The sequence below is a fragment of the Dama dama genome, chromosome 5, assembly GCF_033118175.1.
Source record: "Dama dama isolate Ldn47 chromosome 5, ASM3311817v1, whole genome shotgun sequence".
Classification (NCBI taxonomy): Eukaryota; Metazoa; Chordata; class Mammalia; order Artiodactyla; family Cervidae; genus Dama; species Dama dama.
In genome coordinates, this window is record NC_083685.1 from 117,104,800 (window position 1) to 117,129,022 (window position 24,223).

General features: G+C 36.1%; 1 protein-coding gene across 3 annotated transcripts in view; it reads left to right on the forward strand.

The window, feature by feature from the left end:
• TANC2 (tetratricopeptide repeat, ankyrin repeat and coiled-coil containing 2) overlaps positions 1 to 24,223 on the forward strand; it is a 386,861-nt gene that overhangs the window by 258,545 nt on the left and 104,093 nt on the right. For all 3 annotated transcript variants that reach the window (XM_061144314.1, XM_061144315.1, XM_061144317.1), the window contains one exon: positions 10,773 to 10,898. In XM_061144314.1, the coding sequence (XP_061000297.1) occupies positions 10,773 to 10,898 (126 nt within the window). The remainder of the gene's footprint in view (positions 1 to 10,772; positions 10,899 to 24,223) is intronic.

Consider the following 24,223-nt stretch of genomic DNA (forward strand, 5'->3'; position numbering starts at 1 on the left):
TTACCTGATGAGTGCCTAGATAGGTTTATCTCACTGACACAAGATAATAAAATACTTATTGTAGGCAAGAGCTCCTGTTTTCCAGATGAAATTATTTATGTTATGCAGATGATAGTGCGATACTTCTTGACTTCCCCCATCTCCCTTCTGAACCTTTTCTAAGCCAATACTCTTTGTTCCATCCTCTGGGAGACCATCAGCATCTGTCATCAGATGTGATTATGAGGAGAATGGTTCATCCAGAACATCAGTGACTGTGGAAGGTGTTAATACTCATTTCTCAAAGAGTATTCACTTCTATATAATGACAAAATTTTCTCTCCTAGGTTCTTTTAAATATGATGATCCCCAGCCATGATGTCATTTTAGAATCCTAGAATGCTATAACTTATGAGAAATTGCTAGGTAAATTCAGTCTATCCGAAAGAGAAGCATTTAGATCCTTACATAAAAATGGAAACTATAGCTACCAGCCTTCATGGTGCATCCCAATTTACTTCTTAACTAAGCTGCAGTGACTCCTAAGAGAATTCTGGCTCTGTTGAGAAGGGCACTGAGCACTTCATAGGAAACAGAAGTATAAGCTTCTTTTGTTCTCTTTTGAGTTTACTGAAGAGACTGTAAATTATTTCCCTTCTTGAGCATACATGCCTGTTGAGATTCATTGTTTTACCCAAGGCAGATACTAACATTTGTTGTTGTTGTTTAGTCACTAAGTCGTGTCTGACTCTTTTGCAACCTGGTAGACTATAGCCTACCAGGCTCCTCTGTCCATGATATTTCCAGGAAAGCAATACTGGAGTGGGTTGCTATTTCCTTTTCCAGGGGATCATCCTGACCCAGGGATCAAATCCATGTCTCCTGCAAAGGCAGGCAGATTCTATACCACTGAGCCACCAGGGAAACCCAATACTAACTTCAGGTTTTACAAAAAGTTGCCCACATGTCCATCAACAGACTGGATGAATGGTGTACAACAAAGAAGAAGAATGTACTACCACTGCAGACAACATCATGGAGAGTGCATACTGTGTGAAGTACATATATTTATATAAAGTTCAGAAAAACAGCCAAAGCTATGGCACTTCTATGGTGAAAAACTAAAGTAGTGATTACCTTTGGTGGGAATATCAATTAAGGAAGCCTTCTCTATATTGATCTGAATGGTGGTTGCCTTGGTGTATACACAATAAAAATTTATTGAGCTAAACATGTAAGATTTATGTACTTTTTAAACTGTACCTCAACCTAAATATATATAAAGTATATGTTTAGATTCTTGTCTTTCTAAAAGGGTTTTCCCTTGTCTTTGGTTTAGAAATAACAGTCCTAGGTGACATAACTAGATCTTTGAAAAAATACCTGCTTTTTAGTGCTGATTAAAAATATTCGGATAATTTCAACAACTGGATGATTTACTTAAAGCTATCAGAAGTTTGTTTCTTTTTATTGCAAATAGTATTCCATTGTATACTTGTAGCTCATTTTATCTGTCCATCCCCAGTTGATGAACGTTGAGGGGTTTTTTGTTGTTGTTGTTGTTGTTTTTCATTTTTTTGCTATTCTGAATACTGCTGCTATGAATATTCTTATGCAAGTCTTTGAGTAGATACATGTTTTCATTTCTCTTGAATAGATATCTAGGATTGGAATTGCTAGATCATAGGGTAAATTTATGTTTAACTTTTAAAGAAACTGCCAAAGTGTTTTCCAAAGTGTCTGTACCACCCACAGTGTCTGAGGGTTCCTGTTTCTGTACCTCCTCTCTGCCATTTGTTACTGTCTTACCTCTTATTATGATTATTCTAGCAGACGTGAAATGCTGTCTTGTTGTGGGTTTAATTTACATTTTCCTAGTGACTAATGATGGTGAGCTGATTTTGTGTGCTTTTTAGCTATTCATATGTCTTCTTTGGTGAAATACCTATTTTTTAATGGGTCATCTGTCTCCCTATTATTGAGTTGTAAGAATTTGTTGTATATTCTGTATACAAATCTTTATCAGAGATATGTTTGCAAAATATTTTCACCCAGTCTGTTGTTTATCATTTTGTTTTCTTATTGGTATATTTTGAAACATAAAACTTTTGAAATTTTTATTCCTTTTTTGAAGTATAGTTGATTTACAGTGTTTCTGGTGTACAGTAAAAGTATGTCAGTTATACATATATATTTGTATGCATTCTTTTTCAGATTCTTTTCCATCATAGGTTATTACAAGATACTTAATATAGTCCCCTGTGCTATACAGTGGGTCCTTATTGGTTATCTATTTTTTATATAATAGCGTGTATCTGTTTATCCCAAGTTTCAAATTTTCCCCTCCCCCCTTTTCCCTTTGGTAACTGTAAGTTTGTTTTCTATATCTGTAAGCCTATTTCTGTTTTGCAAATAAGTTCATTTGTATCACTTTTTAGATTCCACATGTAAGTGGTAGCATATGGTATTTGTCTTTCTCTGACTTCACTTATTATGATCATCTCTAGGTCTTTCATTGTTGCTGCAATGGCATTATTTCATTCTTTTTTATAGCTGAGTAATAGTCCATTGTGTGTATACCACTTCTTTTTTATAGCTGAGTAATAGTCCATTGTGTGTGTATACCACATCTTTTTTACCCTTTTATCTGAAACACAAAAATTTTGATGACATCAGTTTATCTGACTTTTTTCTGTGGACCATGCTTTTGGTGCCATTTTTTTTTTTATCACTTTAATAGAAAGGAAACTTTATATCAGGTATCATAACAGTGACTTTTCTTTGTTATTAAGGTTTATTTTAATTTGAATATTGAAAATTATTTACTTACATACTTAAATGCTCTCTCCTATCTTCGTTTCCTTCTCCCCTCCCCCATGTTAAAACATAAATAAAAGGGATAATATAAGTCTAAATTGTTATTCCTATAAACCTTAATTATTATGTTTTCATCTATCACAATGGTCATCTCATAACACTGGCTTTTCTGGCTAGCAGAGATTTTCTGGTTCTTAAGCAATACTAATCATGCTTCTTCAATAGCTCTGTCCTGGGATTAGGATTAGAATAGGGTTTATACTGTCTAACATTTACTGTGTTGAATAAGATACTTCATTATAGAGTTTTTCTTGTCAGTGTTGAATGTAATACAAACTGACCACTAGTAACCTACAAGGCAAATCATAGGTCAGAAGTAGTTTGTGTTGGGTTGTTTTTTCTATCTGGAAACCATGATTTCACATCCTCACACAGAGGGAGGAGGATAAACCAGATTTCTCAGTTATTTTCAAAACTTAATAGTTTTGAAAGTGTTTCCAGAATTTAAAGTGTTTCCAGAATGTAGAAAGACAAATTTACTTCTACCTGCTAACCATGTGATGTGTGTAAATATTTGATAAGTCACAGTTTCCAGTAGTTTATGTGATTAGATCTCTAAATCAGTTTTTGAAGTATATTTTCTTAGCTCAGGAGGGTCCTCTCTTCTCATTTTAGCTCTAGATATACATGTTTTAGACTTTCCCAGTGGCCCAGTGGGTAAAGAATCTCCCTGCAATGCAGGACACGCAGGTTCGATCCCTGGGTCAGGAGATACCCTGGAGGAGGAAATGACAACCCACTCCAGTATTCTTGCCTGAAAAGTCCCATGGAGAGAGGAGCCTGGCAGGCTACAGTCCATAAGGGTCACGAAGAGTCGGACATGACTGAGCAACGAAGCACACAAAGCAAATACATGTTTTCCTTCACTTTCTAACATGTACACAGAGGCGGTTCCCCAAGGTGGTGGAAGAGCAGATGCTCAAATCTCCTTGGTGAACAGGAATAATTGAGGATTTCAAATATGAGATGACCTTGAAATAGGGGGAAATGTTAGTATATTATACTTACTAAATTGTTCTAAGCATATGAATGGGATGGGGGTGATGAATGCCAAAAATAAAAGACTTTTTTTCAAACCCAACTTTTAAATTTCCATTGTTTTTTTAAACTTTATCTCAGTATGACTGATGTAATTATTTATTTTAGAGATTAATTAATGATGAATAATGATATGAAAATACCATTTGCATCACTTAAAAAAAACCTGGGGGGGACTTCCTTGGTGGCCCAAGGGTTAAGAATTCACCTTCCAATGCAGGGGACGTAGGTTCAATCCTTGGTCGTGGAACTAAAATCCCACATGCAGCAGGCAACTACTGAGCCTGAGCGCTCTGGAGTCGGGAGCCTGTGAGCCACAACTGGAGAGAAGCCTGCTCGCTTCAACAAAAGACCCCTTGTGCTGCAAATAAGACCCACTGAAGCCAAATAAATAACTAGATAAATAAAAAAAAAAACCTGGGGGATTAATTGTTTGATTGGTCCTTGCTGTGTTATAGACTTCTCGCTTCAGGAAACGAAACATCCTCTTTAGCCTGAGCTTTATGCCATCTCTGTAGGACCACATCTGTCAGGACCAGGAAATTGTCAAGGAATTATTTGAGGCTAATGCAGGATTGAACTCTAAAGAATAAAACTGTTATTTGTAAGATTCTTGAATTTGAAAAGACTTGGAAAGGATTTGTGGCTTTTATAACACTTTTATTTGCAGGGAATAGAGTCAGCATGTATAAATGCTTGTGGTGGGACTTTCCTGGAGTCAGACGATTACAACTCCACGCTTCAATGCAGGGGACACAGGTTTAATCCCTGGGAGGGAAACGAAGATCCCACACTTTTTTTTAAGTAAAAAATATTTTAAAAACATAAACCATAGCCACTCACAGTTTTAAAAAGAAAAAGATGGATAAACCACTTTAAGAATGTCCTTGATGACACAATAAAAAAAATTTTAATGTTAATGGTGATTTAAAAAAAAATAATTTTGGAGATTTTCAACTCACTACAACATAAATTGAAGAAATATAGGTAATAAAATTTTTTGAGCAATCATGTCCTTTTTATTAATTACTAAAATAGGTCTGATTAAATAAATATATTGGTCAGTTAGACTTAGCTATAGAAACATAAAGATTCTTAAACAAGTGAAGTCTAAAGTTAATGTACCAATTGAAAGTTTCATATGCCTCATATGAAGATAACACTATTGATAGTACTATTTAGTGAAAACAAAAACTTTTAACTTGAATAATGAAGTGATAAAAGGTGAGTTTTGACAGTCTAGCATTAAGGCTTGGGTTTTTCCTGGAGCAACTCTGTTTTTTGAATATAAATTTAGATATTTATGCAACTTTAAATTAAAATTCTAAAATAGGAAAAAATAAAAACTGTCTTTTATTGTTTTCAAAATGTAAATTGCTATTAACATTTATTTTTAAGCCTGTTGTGTTGGAAGGAGGTAAAGAACTCTCGTGGATTTGTGGTTGCCTGGCAGAAATTATCAGAGTAGGCTGTCTGTGGTCATCCTTGATGTCTTAAAATGAGATTGGCAATGAATTGGAGGGATATGGGAAGCAGGAAATGTTCACTTACAACAGCTGTTCTCAGTGCTTTGTGTGAATATAAAAGAGTATTATGGAAACATCCAACAACAGAAGTCAGTTAAAATATAAACTCTCACCATCAACATCTTAATGTTCGGAGCTGCACATTTTCCTAAGGAAAGGATCTTAAAAATCAGGTAAATGCAAAATGGGAATCTGGGGAATTTAAATGAATCCAGTCAGAAACTGGTGGCTCAGATGGTAGAGAATCCGCCTACAACACAGGAGATCAGGGTTCAATCCCTGGGTCGGGAAGACCCCCTCAAGAAAAGAATGGTTACCCACTCCAGTATTCATACCCGGAGAATTCCATGGAGAGAGGAGTCTGGCAGGCTGCAGTTCATGGGGTCGCAGATTCGGACACAACTGAGTGACTAACACTTTCGTTTTCAATCAGAAACTGTAATAAAGATTTTTACAAAAAGAAAGAAATCAGAAATGGGCTTTTCCACAGTCAGAGTGTTGGCTTTATGAATCAGTGGTGTTGGGACAGCAGAGTGGCGTCTTGCCCAGGCTGTAGCAAACATAAAGTATCGTTCCAGGCTCCCTGCTAAGGTCAGCCAGAACGGCAGTTATGCTACTAAAGTCCGTTTGTGTAAGTGGCAACTGATATAAGAAGAAACGATTTAAACTGATTCCAAACTCTATAATAGAGAGTTGCCTCTGGAATGTCTTGTACCAAATGTTGTCTGCTGGATTTTTTTCCTGCCCACTTGTGTATTAAATTCAAGAAGTATGTCAGTTAATTGTTCTGTCAGTGAGTCAGCTGTTCCAATCTGATGAAATCCCAGGAAAATATATGCTCCCTTTTCCACTTCCCTCTTCCTTCTCTGAAAACAAGGCCTTCCTTTTAGTGACATAGTTTTATGGGCTTACTTTTTAAAAGCATTTTCTTTGCACATAAAATTTTTTATTGTTGATTTGGTTTTCTTCTTTTGTCAATTCACTTCAGCTAATTATCTTTTTTTTTAATCATCGACATAAATACACTACCGCGTGTAATATAGATAGCTAATGGGAAGCTGCTGTATAACACGGGAGCTTAGCTCCATGCCCTCTGCCAACCTGGGGGGATGGGGTGGTGGGAGGAGGGGGTTTGAGGGAGACTCAAGAGGGAGGGAACATGTATACTTATAACTGATTCACACTGTTAGGCAACAGAAACCAACACAACATTGTAAAGCAATTATCCCTTCAGTTAAAAACAAAAAAAACTATCTTATATTTGTATCTGTATTTGTTCATTACATATTATAGTACTAATTTAATTTGACAAAATTATCTCGAAAGAAATCGCCAGGACAATTTCACAGTAAAAGTGGCACTATGAAGTGGGAATATGTACATCCCCATAGATCTATCACCAGTGTTCATTTAGAATGATGATGTGCAAGATACTGTTGCTGCCAACCTCTTTCATCCTTAGCTTTCAGATAACCCAGGGAGACAAAGCCCAAATTTGTTATTCATTGATTGTTTAAATATAGCCAAAACACAAATGTGTCTGTTAAACACAGTCATTTAGTCGTTAGACTAGCACTTATATATGCCGGGCACTCTTCAAAGCGCTTGAGAATTATCAATAAACAAAACAAAGACTCTCACCTTCATGGAACTTGCATTCTCACCAGGGAAAGTAAAATAAACATAAACAAGTAATTTATATAGTACAATAGAAAATGATATGTGTTCTAGAAAAAAGTAAAAGGTCAGCAGTATCTGAAGGAAGATAGTATGAATGTCATTGGAGCCAAGCATGTTAGCATGGTGATGTCTGCTCAACATTAAGCAGAACAGCGAGGGAGGTGAGGACAGAGCCAGACAGATCTCTAAATCTGAGTAGGACTAGCCTGGAATTTAGTTCTGTATGGAGCATTTTTGCAGGGCTCTGAATTTAGGAATGGAGTTATCAAAGATGAATCAGACATTGCCTTTTTATCCTCAGGAACTCACTATAATCTAGTAAGAGAAGACAGACATGTAAACAATAAGCTGAATAACACAAGTTCTAATTAGCCATATATGTATGTGATTGCTGAAAGGGAGAAGCAGTTAATTCTGACTAAGGCAGCTATCAAGGAAACAGGAAAAGGGTAGCCTGAGCAAGTTCTGATGGTAAGTGAGATATTTGACAATGTATGACAGAGACTTTTTCTCAGAAAGTGGCTTGCAAATGGAAAAGATTCATGTGACTGTGCTGAAGAATACAGGTCTGTACAGTTGGTGAAACAAAGGCCACCAGCACACAGTCTCCTGGCTGATCTTCCCAATATTTGTCTCACATGCCTCTAAATACTGTATTTGAAGGATAAGAATTTTGAAGATGATTTAGCAGAAAGAAACAAAATAAGACTAAGGAGAATAATTTAGTAAGGAAAAAAGTAAAGAAATTATTTTGGATTATTTGATCAAATAGTGATGGATTCAGAGGCCAGCCAAAAAAAAAAAAAAGATATTAATTGCTAAAATAAGAAAAGCATTGAATGTTTTAATAGACTTCAGTCAATTCAGTTCAGTCTCTCAGTTGTGTCCAACTCTTTGCAACCCCATGGACTGCAGCACGCCAGGCCTCTCTGTCCATCACCAACTCCCAGAGTTTATTCAAACTCATGTCCATTGAGTCGGTGATGCCACCCAACCATCTCATCCTCCGTCATTCTCTTCTCCTCCTGCCTTCAATCTTTCCCAGCATCAGAGTCTTTTCAAATGAGTCAGCTGTTTGGATGAGGTGGCCAAAGTATTAGAGTTTCAGCTTCAACATCAGTCCTTCCAGTGAATATTCAGGACTGATTTCCTTAATAGATTTGGGTAACCATAACTCAGTTGCAGTCCGTATTAAAACAAGTTTCCCATTGGTTTCAGATCTCAGCCCTGAATCAGGACTTGAGAGCTATTGTGCCTAATATTGAATATCTCTGCTTTTCCTTAGTTCAGTTTGCCTGTAAGTATTTGGACTTGTAAAGGAATGAACTGTTATTCAGTTCAGTGATTACAGTATTTTTTCTTTTTCTTCTAATGTCTTCTGTCTGAATTGAAAAATGTGCTCATTTTTTGTTTTGTGAGAAAAAAACAATAGAACAACTGATATTTATTTTCTAGGAATTACTGAGGTAAGGCTTAGTTTAATAAAACTTGTTAAGTTCACACTAAACATTTATATTTTACAAAAGCTGCCAGTAACTCATCACTGAATTTAAGAAATTGAACATGTAAAACGAAAGCTATGCCAAAATATTTTTTTAATACAAAGTAATTAAAATGGATTATGTAACTGTTACTTAGTTTGAATCTGTACTCCATGTATAGATCTCCTGTAGTTTAAAAGATTCATAGATGGATATAATGTATAAAAAGAAGAGATTTTATGTTTTTAACAAAACTTTTTGCTATACTTCATGTTCTTTGTTTCTATTATCATTCTGCCTACTATCAATGAAATATACAACATGTCAGATCATTTTAGTGTGTTGTACCCCAGTCGGGGTGGTGTCATTGTCCATGGTATTTTTAAATAAGAGATTAGATAGTTATCTATTCTGGATAGTTTGGTTTTCAGAATGCATAAATCAAGATTATTTTTTATTCTTCTGATATCCTCTTCCTCCCTGTGGTATGTAATGTAGCATTTGTCTTCCCTTTTGATTCAAGTTCCTTGGGCTGACTTTCAGAGACTTTTATTTCTTTTTAAAAAACGATATGTGTAATTTAGATAAATTCCTTTTGTCTGAGTTTCTAGTAGATCCAGGTAAATAAAACAGTTGCAGTAATTGAAGAGTGAAGGGGGTAAATGTCTCTTGCACTTATTTTTGCATTCTTTTCTCTCTTCCTCTCCCTCTCTTTGATTTTCCCCATCTTTTCTTTTTTTCACCTCATGGAACACTTTGTAACTTTCTCTGTGCCACTTTTCATAACCCACTTTATTGTTGTTTGTGTCCTAACCTTGCTTGGGGATGTGGACAATGCTTCATTGGAACTCAGCGGTCTCAGTGTGCTTCCTCTCACCCACTCTATATAAAACAGTCACAGAGGTAGACTGGCAACAAAGCCAGTGAGAACAAAACCTGGCACGTAGAAGGCTCTCAGTAAATCATTGTCGTGGAATTACTGAACTAACCCTCAGCGCACCCTACATAGTTGGCAACAGACTGAATTAACAGTTTTTTAAAACATATGTTTTTTACAATTTTATTTATTTAGGCTGTGCTGGGTCTTTGCTGCTACGTGGGCTGTGGTGAGCGGGGGCTTCTCTTGTTGCTCAGCATGAACTCGAGGGCACAAAGGCTTCAGTTGCAGCTCCCGGGCTCTAGAGCACAGGCTCAATAGTTGTGGTGCACGGACTTAGTTGCTCCATGGAATGTGGGATCTTCCCAGACCAGGGAGTGAACCCGAGTCCCCTGCATTGGCAGGCAAATTCTTAACCACTGGACCACCAGGGAAGTCCTAAACAACCATTTTCTGACAGAAGTTTTTTTGTTGTTAAAAACTTTTTTGTCTTCAGCACTTCCTGATTCTTTTTTTTTTTTTTTTTTTTTACTTCCTGATTCTTGATTTCTTCACTTTTCTCTTCATTGTGAGTGGACCCAACAGCTCTCAGTGTATAGCAGTGGCAATACATTCCCACTCTCTTCTACCATTTTCTCTTTTGTGGCTAGGTTAGAGGTTAAAAGATTTACAGATGCAGTGGGACGCCATTATCACTTGATTATCTTCAGAGAGCAACAAATGTTTTTTGGAATTCAGGGACATTGGCAGTTCCCTAAATGCTCACATTTCCATAACATCCTATTGGGGGAAAAAAAACCTGAATGAACTTTTTTGGCCAGCCCAGTATGTGCAATTCTCTGTTCATTGTCCCAGGTGTCCACCTTTCTGTTATATACATACATATACACACGTAAAAATTATTTTCAGTGTTTTTGTATTTCATTCTTTACCATGAAGGGAAAATGTCAAAGATAGAGTTTCATGATCCTTTTACATCTTAATATAATTTGGAACAGATTTCTTCACTGATGGTGTTTACACAAATGGGTTTGTGACCCAAAAGAAGCAAACACTAATCATCTGTGCTGTCAGGTAATGTGTTTGCCAGCATGTTGCAAGTATTCTTCATAAACTAAGGCATTTGATAGTGAAAAAGGAACTTCAGACAACTCTTGACATGTTTCTACGGCCCATGTTTCAGACATTGTTGGGGACTTTGAGTTAAGCAAATTCTCGGTTAAGTGTCTGCTCTCATTCCAAAGTTTGGAGATACAGACTAACTGAAAGTTTTCTAAACTTCTGTCTTCTGACTAAGCTCTTCTGTCTTATCAGCCACAAGCTCTGCCCACTTGGAGGACCTCGCTTACCTGGATGAACAGAGACATACACCTTTGAGAACTTCTCTTCGAATGCCAAGACAGAGCATGGCTGGTGCTCGTACACAACAGGATTTAAGAGGTTAGAACCACAGAAAGGCATTGCATGGGGGTACCCAGGGGAAAATGGAAATGCGCGGTAGGCAAAAAGTTCTTTTAGTTCCAATTTCCACACTTATGTAAGCCTCCCTTAAGATGTGGGCATGTCACCAGTTCACTTCTGCTGTATCTAGAGAGAAAGAGGAACACATACGTTGTACTCATCCTAGAAAGGCAGTGGGATTACCAACAGTTGGAAGCATTGATTCCTTGAAATTCTGAAAGAAAACAAGTGGAAAGGGCTGGTGTTGATGGGGGAAAGTCTTTTAAGGTCTTGGATTTTAGAAGTAATTATTGATCAATTTCAGCCCTCATCCTATTTCAGGTGAACTTGATGCTGATAATTATGTGTTTGATTAAAGAATGCATCTTATTTACAGTCTAGTGGCCATTTCTAGTTAAATAAAATGCTTTTATTTACTTAAAATTTTAGTGCCTCTAGTCCTATTCTGGCAGCATGTAAACAATTTATCCTTTCCCGCTCAGATACCTGTTTCTTTATGCTCTTTGTGCTTCTGCAGTCAGGCACCTGATCCTTTTGAAGACTTTCATTTTGTTAAAACCACAGTCTAGTTGAGAAGCCTGTTATTGGTATCTCTGCTTGTGCCTCTTGTTTACACAAATGAACCAATCTGTGATAGTCTTAACAAATGGTCTCGCTTTTTCTCGTATCTAGTAATCCATAACTCTACTACATCAGGTGCACCTTATTTTATCTTCAGACTGTCTTCATCTTTGCTCTGTTCTCCTCACCCCGTCCCATACCCTGCTGTAATCTGTGTAGCACCATATGCATAGTTCACACAAGAAGGGACTCAAAAAACATATGCCTACTGTCCATTCTGGAAGTCATTATACTGATGGTTTTTCATTGATGGCTGGGCAACTATAAGCGTGAAGTAATTGGTTGTGTTGCTACAGTTACCATACCTGTCATCAACATGGTTTTAGTTCCCAATCCTGTCTATCTTGCTTTTCATCATTTCTTCAGTTAGCCACATACTAGTTGCTTATCCCGGAAAGTGGAATTATGTCAAATACTATTTTAATGCTGGTAGATTATGTCCAAAGCCTGAATAAATTTAGTCAAAGAGCAAATAAATTATTTGTGCCAAGGCCGAAATGCATGGCTATAATAAAGAAGATTGGCTACAACTGTTAATCTTATCTAGACCTTCAGATTTGATTGAAAATCTGCCACATTGGCATAACCTTGCATCACATTCTGAAAAACATACTGATATTGTTGATGCTTTGCTAGTCATTAAATAATGGATTTGACACTACATCAAAAACAAAATTAATGATGTGTATTTTTTGTATAATACAGCTGTGCTGTGTATTTTTTGGTAGTGTACTTTAAAAATGTTTTTAATTGGAGGATAATTGTTTTACAACATTGTGTTAGTTTCTGCTGTAAAACAAAGTACGTCAGCTGTACATATGCATACATACCCTCCCTCTCGAGCCTCCCCACTGCCTTCCCCACCCCCCATCCCACTCCTCTAGGTCATCAGGAGCACTGAGCTGAGTTCTCTGTGCTATACGGCAGCTTCCCACTAGCTGTCTGGTTTACAGATGGTTCAGCTGTGTGTTTTTGAGACCTCTTCATGTTGGGCTGGAGAAGGCAATGGCACCCCACTCCAGTACTCTTTCCTGGAAAATCCCATGGACGGAGGAGCCTGGTAGGCTGCAGTCCATGGGGTCGCTAAGAGTCGGACATGACTGAGCGACTTCACTTTCACTTTTCACTTTCAGGCATTGGAGAAGGAAATGGCAACCCACTCCAGTGTTCTTGCCTGGAGAATCCCAGGGACGGGGGAGCCTAGTGGGCTGCTGTCTCTGGGGTCGCACAGAGTCGGACACGACTGAAGTGACTTAGCAGCAGCATGTTGGGCTCCACTGATACTTGATGGCACATGTCTGCTTTTAGTATCTAAAGATTTAGTAAGATCTTTGACAAATACACCCTGGTGAGTTTGATGTTTATACATAGATATCAGCTGTGTAAAGAATACAATGAAAATCTTTTCCATTTCACTGAGCTTCAGCCTAAAGTGAATCCAAAGATTTTTTCCAAAACATACCTAAGTCTTTAGGAAGCTCTCCACCTGAATAATGCATTCCTCACAAAAATATCCTGTCCCTTGCAGATAGGGTTTCAACTTATTGTTTACATTCATACTTAAAGATGGAGTTTGTCCACTGTAGGGAAAGAGCAAATCAGCCAAGATGGTGTGGTCAGCCTCCCTCGCCCCACACCCTCTCGCTTTCACCCCACATTTTGTAAATGATGATTATGTAACAGCTAAGATCACTTATAGCACCGCACATGCACATCACAAGGTACTCGCTTGACCACAGGCTACTTATGTTCTGTAAGCAAATATAAGCTCCACCTGAAAAAGTCTCTGCGACTGCATTAAGGCTGTGTCCGCTGGGTCAACCCCAAGAGGAGAGGATACAGCACTGTCTGCCACTCCAGCTGCTGTGCCACTCAGGAGAGAAGAAACGTGTCTGCAGTTCCTAGGATTCCTTGAGTTTTCTTCCAGCTTCCCTGCTCCCACCTTGCCTACCCTGGGCTCCGTGAACAGTGTACACAGTGAGATACAGTGAGACAGTTGGTGTAGTTGACAGGATCAGCGAGACATCCATTGATGAAGATGCTACGGTATTATGATATTAGTGTTTCAGTTCCTTAAAGTTGTCTTTTCTTTCACATTTTAGCAGTCAAAGGCTGGAACATGCCATCCAGATGAGTGCATTAATCCATGAGATGAGTGTTTACTAAGAAGTATTTTGTCTTCTAAAATTAGTTTATGTTAATTTAGAACTTTGAGGCCCTAGACAATAGCCTTCCCTCAAAAACATGTTATCTTGATTACTGTTTACAAATGAACTCCATAGCTTAGACATTAACAAGAAAGGAAAGCAAACAGGAACAGACTTCCTTGTGTTTCTGTAGACCTGTTTGGCAAGCCTTTATAATTTGTGACTGTTATATCTAAAGCATTACATTTTGTTATAGAAACAGAATCATATTGTTTTCCTGGCATAATTTTAAAAAGACATGTCACATCACATTTTCTAATTTTATTTAAAGGAACATACAAATTGCAGTTGTATTTCAGTTTTATATCTTTCCCTAACTCTGGTTATGATTGAAGTAAAGCAGCTTTACCCCCAAAAAGTAATAAAGTGATTGAAAACCTTCTTTAGTGCACATTAAGATATATCTTTCTACATTAGAGATACATCTTTCTATATTTTAAAGTGTAACTCAAACAAGTCCTGTTAGATAGTTTTTAAATCACAGTTCTGCTTTTAAATGAACCTGAATCTTCACAGAAGGTAGTTAATGGTCATGTACAATGTAGGATATCCAGTAGGTGTTAAATTTATGGGCAGATTTCAAGTATAGAGATTATCTGAAATAAAATCCCTTGAATATATGAAGAGGTGGCAAGCATTGGACACTTCATACAGGCAGTCCCATACTAGTTTGTTTAGAGCAGTGATTCACAAACTTTCTGGTTCCAGGAACTCTTTACACCCTTAAATTATTGAGGACCCTACAAAGTTTGTGTTATGTGAGTTATATCAATTGATATTTACCACATTAGAGATTAAAACTGAGAAATACCTGCTATCTTTTTTTTTTTAATAGTAGACCCATTGTGTGTTAACATCATGTAAGCTCTGAAAAATTCCACCCTACCCTTGTGAGAGAATGAGAGTGGGAAAAGGCAAATAACCTCTTATGAAAATAGTCTTGCCTTTGTGGACCCCTAAAAGCGTCTTAGGAAGCCCCACGGGTTCCAAGATCACACTTTAAGAAAAACAAATTTAGAGGATACCATTGTAATTCACAATTAGTTTTATGCCTTTAAGGATCACAACAGCCTGTTTGCAGAAATATGAAAAAGTGTAGTTTGTGAGTTGGTTAGAAGTTATTCATGGACATAGTTTAATAGTAGAGGCATAGTTCATTTAAGCAGTTACCTTAATAATAACTGCAGTTGTTTGAACATAATAATAGTCTTTTGACTGCTCGAAGCAAAAGTTGCTGGGATAATCCATGAGCTATAGTTTGGATCTTCAAGTTGGGCATTAGTATTAACATTTGCTTCAGTAGTAAAAAAAAAAAAAAAAAAAAAAAGAACCTTTTTTTTCCTTCACCTCTCATGACAGCTGTTTTGAACAACTGTTCTAGCAAAATTTATGTTTCCAGAGACCCAGCCCAACAATGAGAAGGAGGTCACATGAGTGCACTGGTCAGAGTCTTAGTTCAGCAAGTTAGTAGTTTCCTAGCTGGCAACCATCCTAGAGCTTGAACTCTAATGACAAAAGAGTTACAGTAGATTGTGTCCCAGTGCAGAGTATGCAGCTGACTAACCTACTGCAAGTGCCTTTTGGGTCCCAAAGCCTGAATGTCCTAAACAGATACTAATTTGAAACCTTCAAGTGTTTAACTCAAGTCTTAAACATTGTTTTGAGGGTCCACTTTTAATTTAATCACACTGTGTAAATGTGGAGTTTCATGCTAGACCTTAAATGTCTCACTCTTTCTGACCATCATAATGGAATCTCTTTTTACCCAGAGAAAGACAGAAACTAAGTTTGCTGTCCAGTAAAAGGAAAGAAGAGGGTGTTGGTTTTTATGCATAAATGTTGTAAATCTTATGACGGAATATATAAATAGAACCAGGGGCATTAAAATACGCAGAGCATACCATAGCATAATGACTTTGAATAGTGGTAGCTACTTGGGGTAAATTAATAACAGATTATTAATGATAAGATGCTGGAACCTGCCTGATATGAAATCATAATCACGCTGTTCTGCTTAAAGAGATTATATGTTCCTTATTAAAATTTCCTTTCTCGATATGTGTTGGTTTCCTTAGGACTTTTACTAAATCCCATTACATAAATGGCCATACACAAGCATTGGATTTAGGTAATAGCAGCTTTAATAGATACTAGGTTGGGGGGCATATATGCAAGTGATAGTCTTGACTCACTGGCAGAACTGATGTGAAATTGACCCTGCCACTGTTAACTTGGCTTTGTCAAAGCAAATAATTGAATTTTTATCAAATACAATCAGGGCTTCTTGCCATTTGTGAGTCCCTTCCTTTTCCAAAACAATGACTCCTTTCTAAAGATGACTAAGATGTATGTCATGAAGCTAATCAGCTTGCATTAAACCACTGAGTCACACATCCCTGAGGTTGCTTAGTCATCTTCATCATTGCCTGGCTCGCTCTCACATTTACAAGGGGATATTTCCATCAGTCTTTTCTGTCTCATTGTACATTGTTTTATTTTTTACAAGATTAAATTTCTTTCTTTTTAGGTAAGTTGAAAATCCAGCAATAAAGTTGCATGCACATAACTGCCTATATATAAATATTCGAGTAGGTTGTAGGTTTTGGTGTATGAATTGATGCTGTCACCCCTAGCCAGCTCTTTTGCATAGTACCCTAAAATTTGAAAATGCAGTGCTCAAACTGGATGTCTTTGAATGTCTGCTAGAAACGGATTTGTACTTTTTGGAGTAGTCAAACTGTAATTTTTTAAAATGGATCACTACTTGTTAAAGTAGCTACAGACAGGCCCACAGGTCTGGTTTTTATGTAAACCAGCTTTAGTTGGTAAGTTTTATCTTAAAATTTGAAAGCCTGAACAGTGGCTAATACACACCAAAGTTCCCCAAGAAAGACCTGAAAAAAGAGAATTAACCTTTGAGAGAGAAGAGTCTATAAACCATTTAGTCTTTTATCAGGCATAGATCAGCCTCTTGCATTAAGTAACACACTACTGAAGAAAGGCTGTGGGGTAACATGAAAGGAATTCCAATCGTGATCATCAATTCTGCAGAAATAAATCACTGAAAATGTTTTTAAACGCCTTAAGTGCAATAAAGAAAAATAACCATTAAGCCATTTTTATGTTTTGATCTAAATGAGATTTAAAGAATAGCTTCCCAGTTAATCTTTCTATTTATTTTCTCCAAAGGTGACTAAATCTTATTAAAGTTACCATAATGCCAGGAAATTTATTTAGGTAACACTTTGTAAAACATTTTTGATTCAGTAAAATGATCTTAAGCGTTCCAACCTTGCAGTATATAATCAAATATTTTTTATGGAATAACTTCCCCAGATACTAATAAAATATAGCACTGGAGAATTTCCTTTGTAGGGTCATAGCTATTTCATCACTGAGTGTTCAGTCTAAAAATGTTTAATCTTAAATTTCAAGTAATTAGCCAATTCTGATTTCCCAGTAAAAATCTCACCTTCAAGACCAACAATCTAATAACAAAAAACAATGTTGATATAGTTATGTACTTTTTATCAGATGTTTCACATTTTAAAATCTTTACTGTTTTTATAGTTTTCCTACATTTTGAGGTATTAAATGTGAGGAAACGTGTAAAAATTGGCAACATTAGGGAGAGTTGGATTTTCCCTATTTCTTTTACTGTTTTTCAAAGATCATTGTTTCCTTCCTGAAAATTCCACTCAGTAATGACTCCAAAGTTTTTCTCAACAAATGTTCTAAGACCAATGTCTGAAAGCTGAAATTTAATATTCAGGCTATTTAAAGACTCAAAATATTATTTCCCAGAGTAAAATAAGCCTTTTACCTTTTTTATCCTCACATTAATAGAATACAATAGACTTCCCAAAACACTTGAGACAAATGCTGAGAATAGGAAACTTTTAAACAGATAACAAATGATAGCTTACATTTATTGGGGTTCTTATTCTTTACAGACACAATGCTAAGAGTTTTAAACATGTTGTTTAATCCTCATAACTCTGATGCAAGTGGTAGTAGTAAAGAAACTGGGACTTTGGAAGGTTTCTAACTTGCTTAGAGTTACAATGTCTAGTCATTGGCAGTGTGAGGATTCATTTCATGTCTGGTAGACTCTGGAGCCTGTGCTCTTAACCACCGTGCTATCTTATGTCAGAGACAATATAATATAAAAATCTTTAATAATAGCAATACAATAGCTTATTGTACATAGTGCAGTGCACTGGGGTGTTGGGGATGGGAAACAGTTGTGTATAAATGCTTGATTGCCGGATGGTGGTGACCAGGGCCTGTGGGGAATGGGAGATGGGGAGCTGCTTTTCAGTGGGGATGTGAAGTTTGAGACATGCAAGATAAAAAGGTTCTAGGGATCTGCTGTACAATATTGTGCTTATTGTTAATCATCTCATATGATTATTGGCCATCAAATATCTTTTTTAGTGAAGTGTCTATTCAGATATCTAGTCTGCTTTTGTATTGGGTGGTTTCTTTTCTTATTAGTGAGTTTTGAGAGTTTGTTATGTAATTTGGATGCTAGTCCTTTATCAGATGTGCTCAGTGAGTAAAGAATCTGCCTGCAGTGCAGGAGACCTGGGTTCAATCCCTGTGTCAAGAAGATCCCTTGGAGAAGGAAATGCCTGGAGAAGGCAACCCACTCCGTATTCTTGCCTGGAGAACCCCATGGACAGAGGAGCCTGGCAGGCTACAGACCATGGGGTCACAAGAGTCAGACACGACTTAGCAACTAAACCAACCACCACCACTTTACAAATATGTTTTCCCAGTTTATGGCTTGTTTTTTCATTCTCTTAACAGTATCTTTTGAAACAGAAGTTTTTAGAAGTTGAGCTTATGAATTTTTGTCTTTGATGGATTGTTCTGGCGTGTATCTAAGATTTCTTTGGCAAACCAGAAGTCACAAATACTTTCTCCTATATTTTCTTCTAGACATTTTACAGTTTTAAGTTTTATGCTTAGGTGATTGATTGATTTTGAGTTAATTTTATATGTGGTGCATTGTATGTATCAGAGTTTTTGGTTTTTCTTTTTGGCATATAGATTTCTATTTGTTCTAACATCCTTTGTTGCAGAGACTGTTCTACTGAATTCCTTTTGCACCTTTGTACTGTCAAAAATCAGTCATCCATATATGTATGGATCTGTTTCTAGACTACTTCTGTTCTATTCATCTTTGTCTATTTTGATGTTAATACCACATCTTCTTGATTACTATAACTTTATAATAAAGCTTAAAATTGGGATTGTTAACCCTTCACTGTTACTATTTATTTTCAGGGCTTTTCTAGGTTCTTTGTATTTCCATATGAAACTTGTAAATTTCTACCCAAAAAGCCTGCAGGAATTTTGACAGGGATTGCATTGGATCTGTAGATCAATTTGGGGAAAACTGACTTTTTATCATTGTTGAATGCTCCAGTCCATGAACATAGTATGTCTCTCTATTCATTTAGATCTTCCTTAACTTCTCTCAGAAATGTTTTCTCGTTGTACAGTTGTTGAAAATATTTTGTTATATTTATCTTTCAGTATTTTGTATTATGCTATTAAAAATAGTATTGCTTTTGTTCTGATTTCTAATTGTCCATTGCTAACGAACAATTATATAAAAGTACTATTAATTTTTTATTTTTGTATATTGTTCCTGTATCCTGAAACCTTGCTAAACTCACTTGTTATTTTTCGTGGCTTTTTTATAGACTCTGTAGGCTTTTCTACATAGATAATAATATTGTTTGCAAATAAAGATAGTTTTATTTCTTCCTTTTTCTTTTTCTTGCCTTATTACTCTGACTAGAACTAGTACAATGTTGAATAGAAGCAAAGAGAGCAGAAATCCTTGCCTTATTCTGATCTTTGGGAGACAACATTCAGTTTTTCACTCTAGGTTTTCAGTAGATGCACTTTATTGGATTGAAGTTGTTCCCCTACTTTTGTTAGTTGGCTAAGAGTTGTTTGATTATTTTTTTTAATCAAGAATTTTGTGTTGGATTTTGTCAAATGGTTTTTCTGTATATATGTGGAAATAATCATATAAGGTATCTTTTTTACTTTGTTAATGTAATAAAGTACATTGATTTTTCAAATGTTAAGCCAACTTTGAATTCCAAGTGTAAAATCCACATGATGATGCATTTTTTTTTAATATTGGCCTCAATTTACTATAATTTTGTATATGTTTTTTTGCATCTGTGTTCCTGAGATATATTGGTTTGTCGTTTTCTTGCAATATCTTTGTTTGGCTTTAATATCATAGTAATGAGAAAGTATTCTCTCCTTTTTTTTTTATGAAGAGTTTGTATAAAATAGATATTTCTTCCTTAAATTATTGGTAGAATTTGCTCATGAAGCCATTAGGGTCTGGAGTTTTCATTATGGGGAGATTTTAGCTGTCAATTCAGTTAGTTTATTAGATATACATTATTCAGACTATGTGTTTCTTTTTTAGTGGGTTTCATTAGTGTGTGTCTTTCAAGAAATGTGTCTCTTTTATATAACCTGTTGAAATTTATTGGTGTAAAGTTGTTCATAGTATCCCCTTACCCTTTTAATCTTTAGTCATGTTGCCCATCATTTTTTGTTCTATTCTTACTGGTATTGTATGTCTTCTCTCTTTCCTTATTAGTTTGCTTAGAGGCTTATCAGTTTTATTAAGCTTATTGTAATCTTTTATTTTCATTAATTTTTTTCTGTTGTTTTTCTGTTTATTATTTTATTTCCACTCTAATTTTTATTGTTTCCTTCTGCTTACTTTGGGGGTTTTTTTCTTTATTTTCTAATTTGCTGAGGTAAAAGATGAGGTCATTGACATAGACCTTTCTTCTATCCTAATATAGGCATTTTAATGCTATAAATTTATTTGGTAATGCATTAGCTGTATTTCACAGATTTTGTATTTTCACTTTTAAAATACTGGTTTGCTTTTTGATTTTTTCTTCAACTCATTGATATTTCTCAGGAATTTCCAGATATATTTCTGCTATTGATCCCTAATTTAGTTGTGTTTTGGTCAAGACCATACTTTGAACAGCATGAATTCTTTTAAATTTATTCACAATTTTTTATTAGCCAAAATATGGTCTCTCTTGATTAATTTTTCAAGACATTTATAATACTTGTGTTTGGGGTGCCCTCCCCCCAGATTCACTGATTGACTAGAAGAGTCCTTCTAGTCAGCATATAGTCCTTCTAGTCAGTCCACAGCATATAGTCATTCCCATAGTTATGCTTTATTAACAGTAAGATGATACAAAGCAAAATCGGCAAAGGGAAAAGATGCATGGGGCAAAGTCCAGAGGAAACCAGACAGAAGCTTCAAAGTATTCTCTCCCACTAAAGTCACACAGGATGCATGTGATTTCTCCAGCGAGTTGTGACATGTGTGAACATGAGAGCTCATTAGAGATTCAGTGCCCAAAATTTTTATTAGGTTCTGATCATATAGACCTCCTTGCCTAAAACATACCAAAATTCCAGACTCCCAGAAGAAAAGCAAACATTCAACATAAACAATATTGTTTGTACAAACAAATTAGGCACAGTGAGCCATTCTTTTTAGTTCTGGGAATCATGGGAATCCTCTTGAAATCTACATTCCCAAATTCAGGTAAGGACCAGCCTTGCAAGCAGGCTTTCTCAAGGGTAGCAGTCTCAAGCTATGAACAGTTATGGTAACTGTTTGGTTGCCATAGTATAATTTTGTTTCTCTCCTCCCAGCCTATATGTTATATATTGTGAGACAGTTTACTTATCTAAATGTTATAACCATCCCCCCCCACCCCCGCATATAAAGGTCAGTTATCTTTTAGAGTTTTTAAAAAATCTTATATGTTAATCCACATAGTTCCCATTTCTAGTGCTCTTCATTTCTTTCTTTGTATTTTTCTATCTGGTGTCATATTTATTCTGCCTGAAGGACTTCTTTTAATATTTCTTATACTATGGATCTGCTGGTGACTAATTATTAATTTTTTTGATTTTAAAGTGATATTTCACTGTTATTTTTGAAAGATATTTTCAATGGTATAGAATTCTAGATTGACATGTTTTATTTTCTTTCCATAAATTAAAGCTTTAGGTCTACTACCTTTTAATTTGCATTGTTTTTGACAAGAAATCTGCTATCATCCTTATGTTTCTTCCTCCATACTTAATGTGTCTTTTTATTCTCTGACTGCTTTTAAGATTTTTTCTTTATCACTAGTATGAGCAGTTTGACTCTGATTTGCCTTGGTGTCATTTTCTTCATGTTTCTTCACTTGAATTTCATTGAGTTTCCTTGATCAGGAAATTTATAGTTTTTGTCATTTTGAAAATTTTATAACCATTTTTCTTTAAATGTATTTTTTGTCCCCCACCTTCCAAGACTCTAATTACACTTATTATTTGACCCCTTGAAGTTGTCTCACTGTTCACTGATGCTTTTTTATTTTTTTTAATAATTTGAAAAATTTTATCTTTTTTCTCTGTGTATTTTATTTATTTGTTTTTGGTTGCACTGGGTCTTTGTTGCTGCATGCAGGCTTTCTCTAGTTTTGGCCAGCGGGGTTGCTGTTCACTGTGGTGCACAGGCTTCTTGCAGTGGCCTCCCGTTGTTGAACACAGGATCTAGGTGTTTAGGCCTCAGGAGCTGCGGCTCACAGGCTCCAGAATGCAGGCTCATTAGTTGTGATGCAAAGGCCTAACTGCTCCATAGCATGTAGAATCCTCCTGAACCAGGGATTAAACCCATGTCTGCTACATTGGCAGGCGGACCACCAGAGAAGTCCCTCTCTGTATATTTAATTTTGCATAGCTTTTTTACTATGTCTTTAAGGTTACTCATCTTTTGTAATGTCAGATTTCTCACAAATCTCATGTAGGTGTTTTATTCATTTCTGATTTTTTTCCTCTAGAAGTGCAATTTGGGTCTTTTGTATCTTCTGTGTCTCTTTTGAACATGCTGAATATAGTTATAATCATGGTTTTTAATACTTTTCTCTGCTTACTCTAACATCTGTGTCAGTTCTGGGTCAGTTTCAATTGATTGGTTTTTCTCCTAATTATGGTTCATATTTTCCTGCTTCTGTGCATGCCTGTTAATCTTCACTTGGATGCCAAGCATTATGAATTTTACCTTATTGAGTGTTGCATATTTTTGTATTCTTCAACTTTTTTCTGGAATGTGCCTTAGTTATTTGGAAATAGCATGATCAGTTTGGGGTCTTGTCCGTAAGATTGGAGTAGAATCAGAACAATATTTGCAGGTGTCATTATTCTGTACTACTGGGTCAAGGTCTTCCTGGATATATCCAGTGTCCTGTACATTGTGAGGTTTTCCATTATGACTGGAAGAAACAGGCACTATTCCTGGCCCTATGTAAGCAGCAGGTACTCTCTTTAATCCTCACACTTGTGTCAGTCACTGCTCCGCTGATGACTCAAGGGTTACTCCACAGGTCTCCAAAATTATTTCTTTATAGCTGTTTGTCCCTTGAACTGTCACTGCCTTAGTCTCCCTGGATTCTCAGCTCCGTCTACTCAACTAAGGGAGTCTGTCAGAATCTGACTGGATTCTCCCTCCCTGCATTGTGGTCTAAAAATTCTGTCAGTGTTGTGAGTGGTCATAGCATTTTCCTCATTTGTTTTCCATCTCTCAGGGATTATTATTACTCATTGCCTATGTCTAGTGTCTTAAAAACCATTGTTTCATATATTCTGTCTAGAGCTTTGTTTGTTTATCTTGGTTTTAGGTGGGAGGGCAGATCTAGTCCACATTTCTTCATGTTGGCCAGAAATAGAAATTGGATGCCAGATTTTTAAAATGAAAATTATAGATGAAATGAACCAAAGCATCAACCCATCTTTCATCAGAAAATGACTGTCTTGAATTGGTTAGAATTGGGTTTTATGTAAGCTAAAATACATATTTTACCTATAATAATGAGGAATTTTAAATATAGTTGTTATTTACACAAAATAAACCCCACATGTCACATTAGCAAGACATTAGTTATTAAATGGATGTGGGTGGCATCAGCCTTCTCAGTAACTTTTCAAAAAGAAAGGGAAAATAGTCTTTAAAAATATATATAATCTATCCTCTTTGGACACTAACTCTAAAGCACATTTTCTTCCTTCTCCCAGTTTCCTGTGGGAATATGATTGTTTGATTATCAGTGTCTTGGCCAGCATCCAGGCCTTGCCTGTGATATGCACAGAGCTTGGAAAATAATAGTTTTTCTTCCCCAAATGTCTTGTTACTTAATGGCCCTCTTGTTTATGACAGTAAACTTTAAATAAGAATTTATCCCTGAAAGGTGGAAAACAGATGATTCATTTATTTTTGTTATCATTGTACAGTTCAAGTGATTTTCAAAGACCTGGGTTTGCATCCTAATAACTGTCTTCTTGTAGCCTTCCTGTCCTACCAAAGACAAGTCTGTGAACATTTCCCTGCAGTTGAGAATGGAAAATTCATAT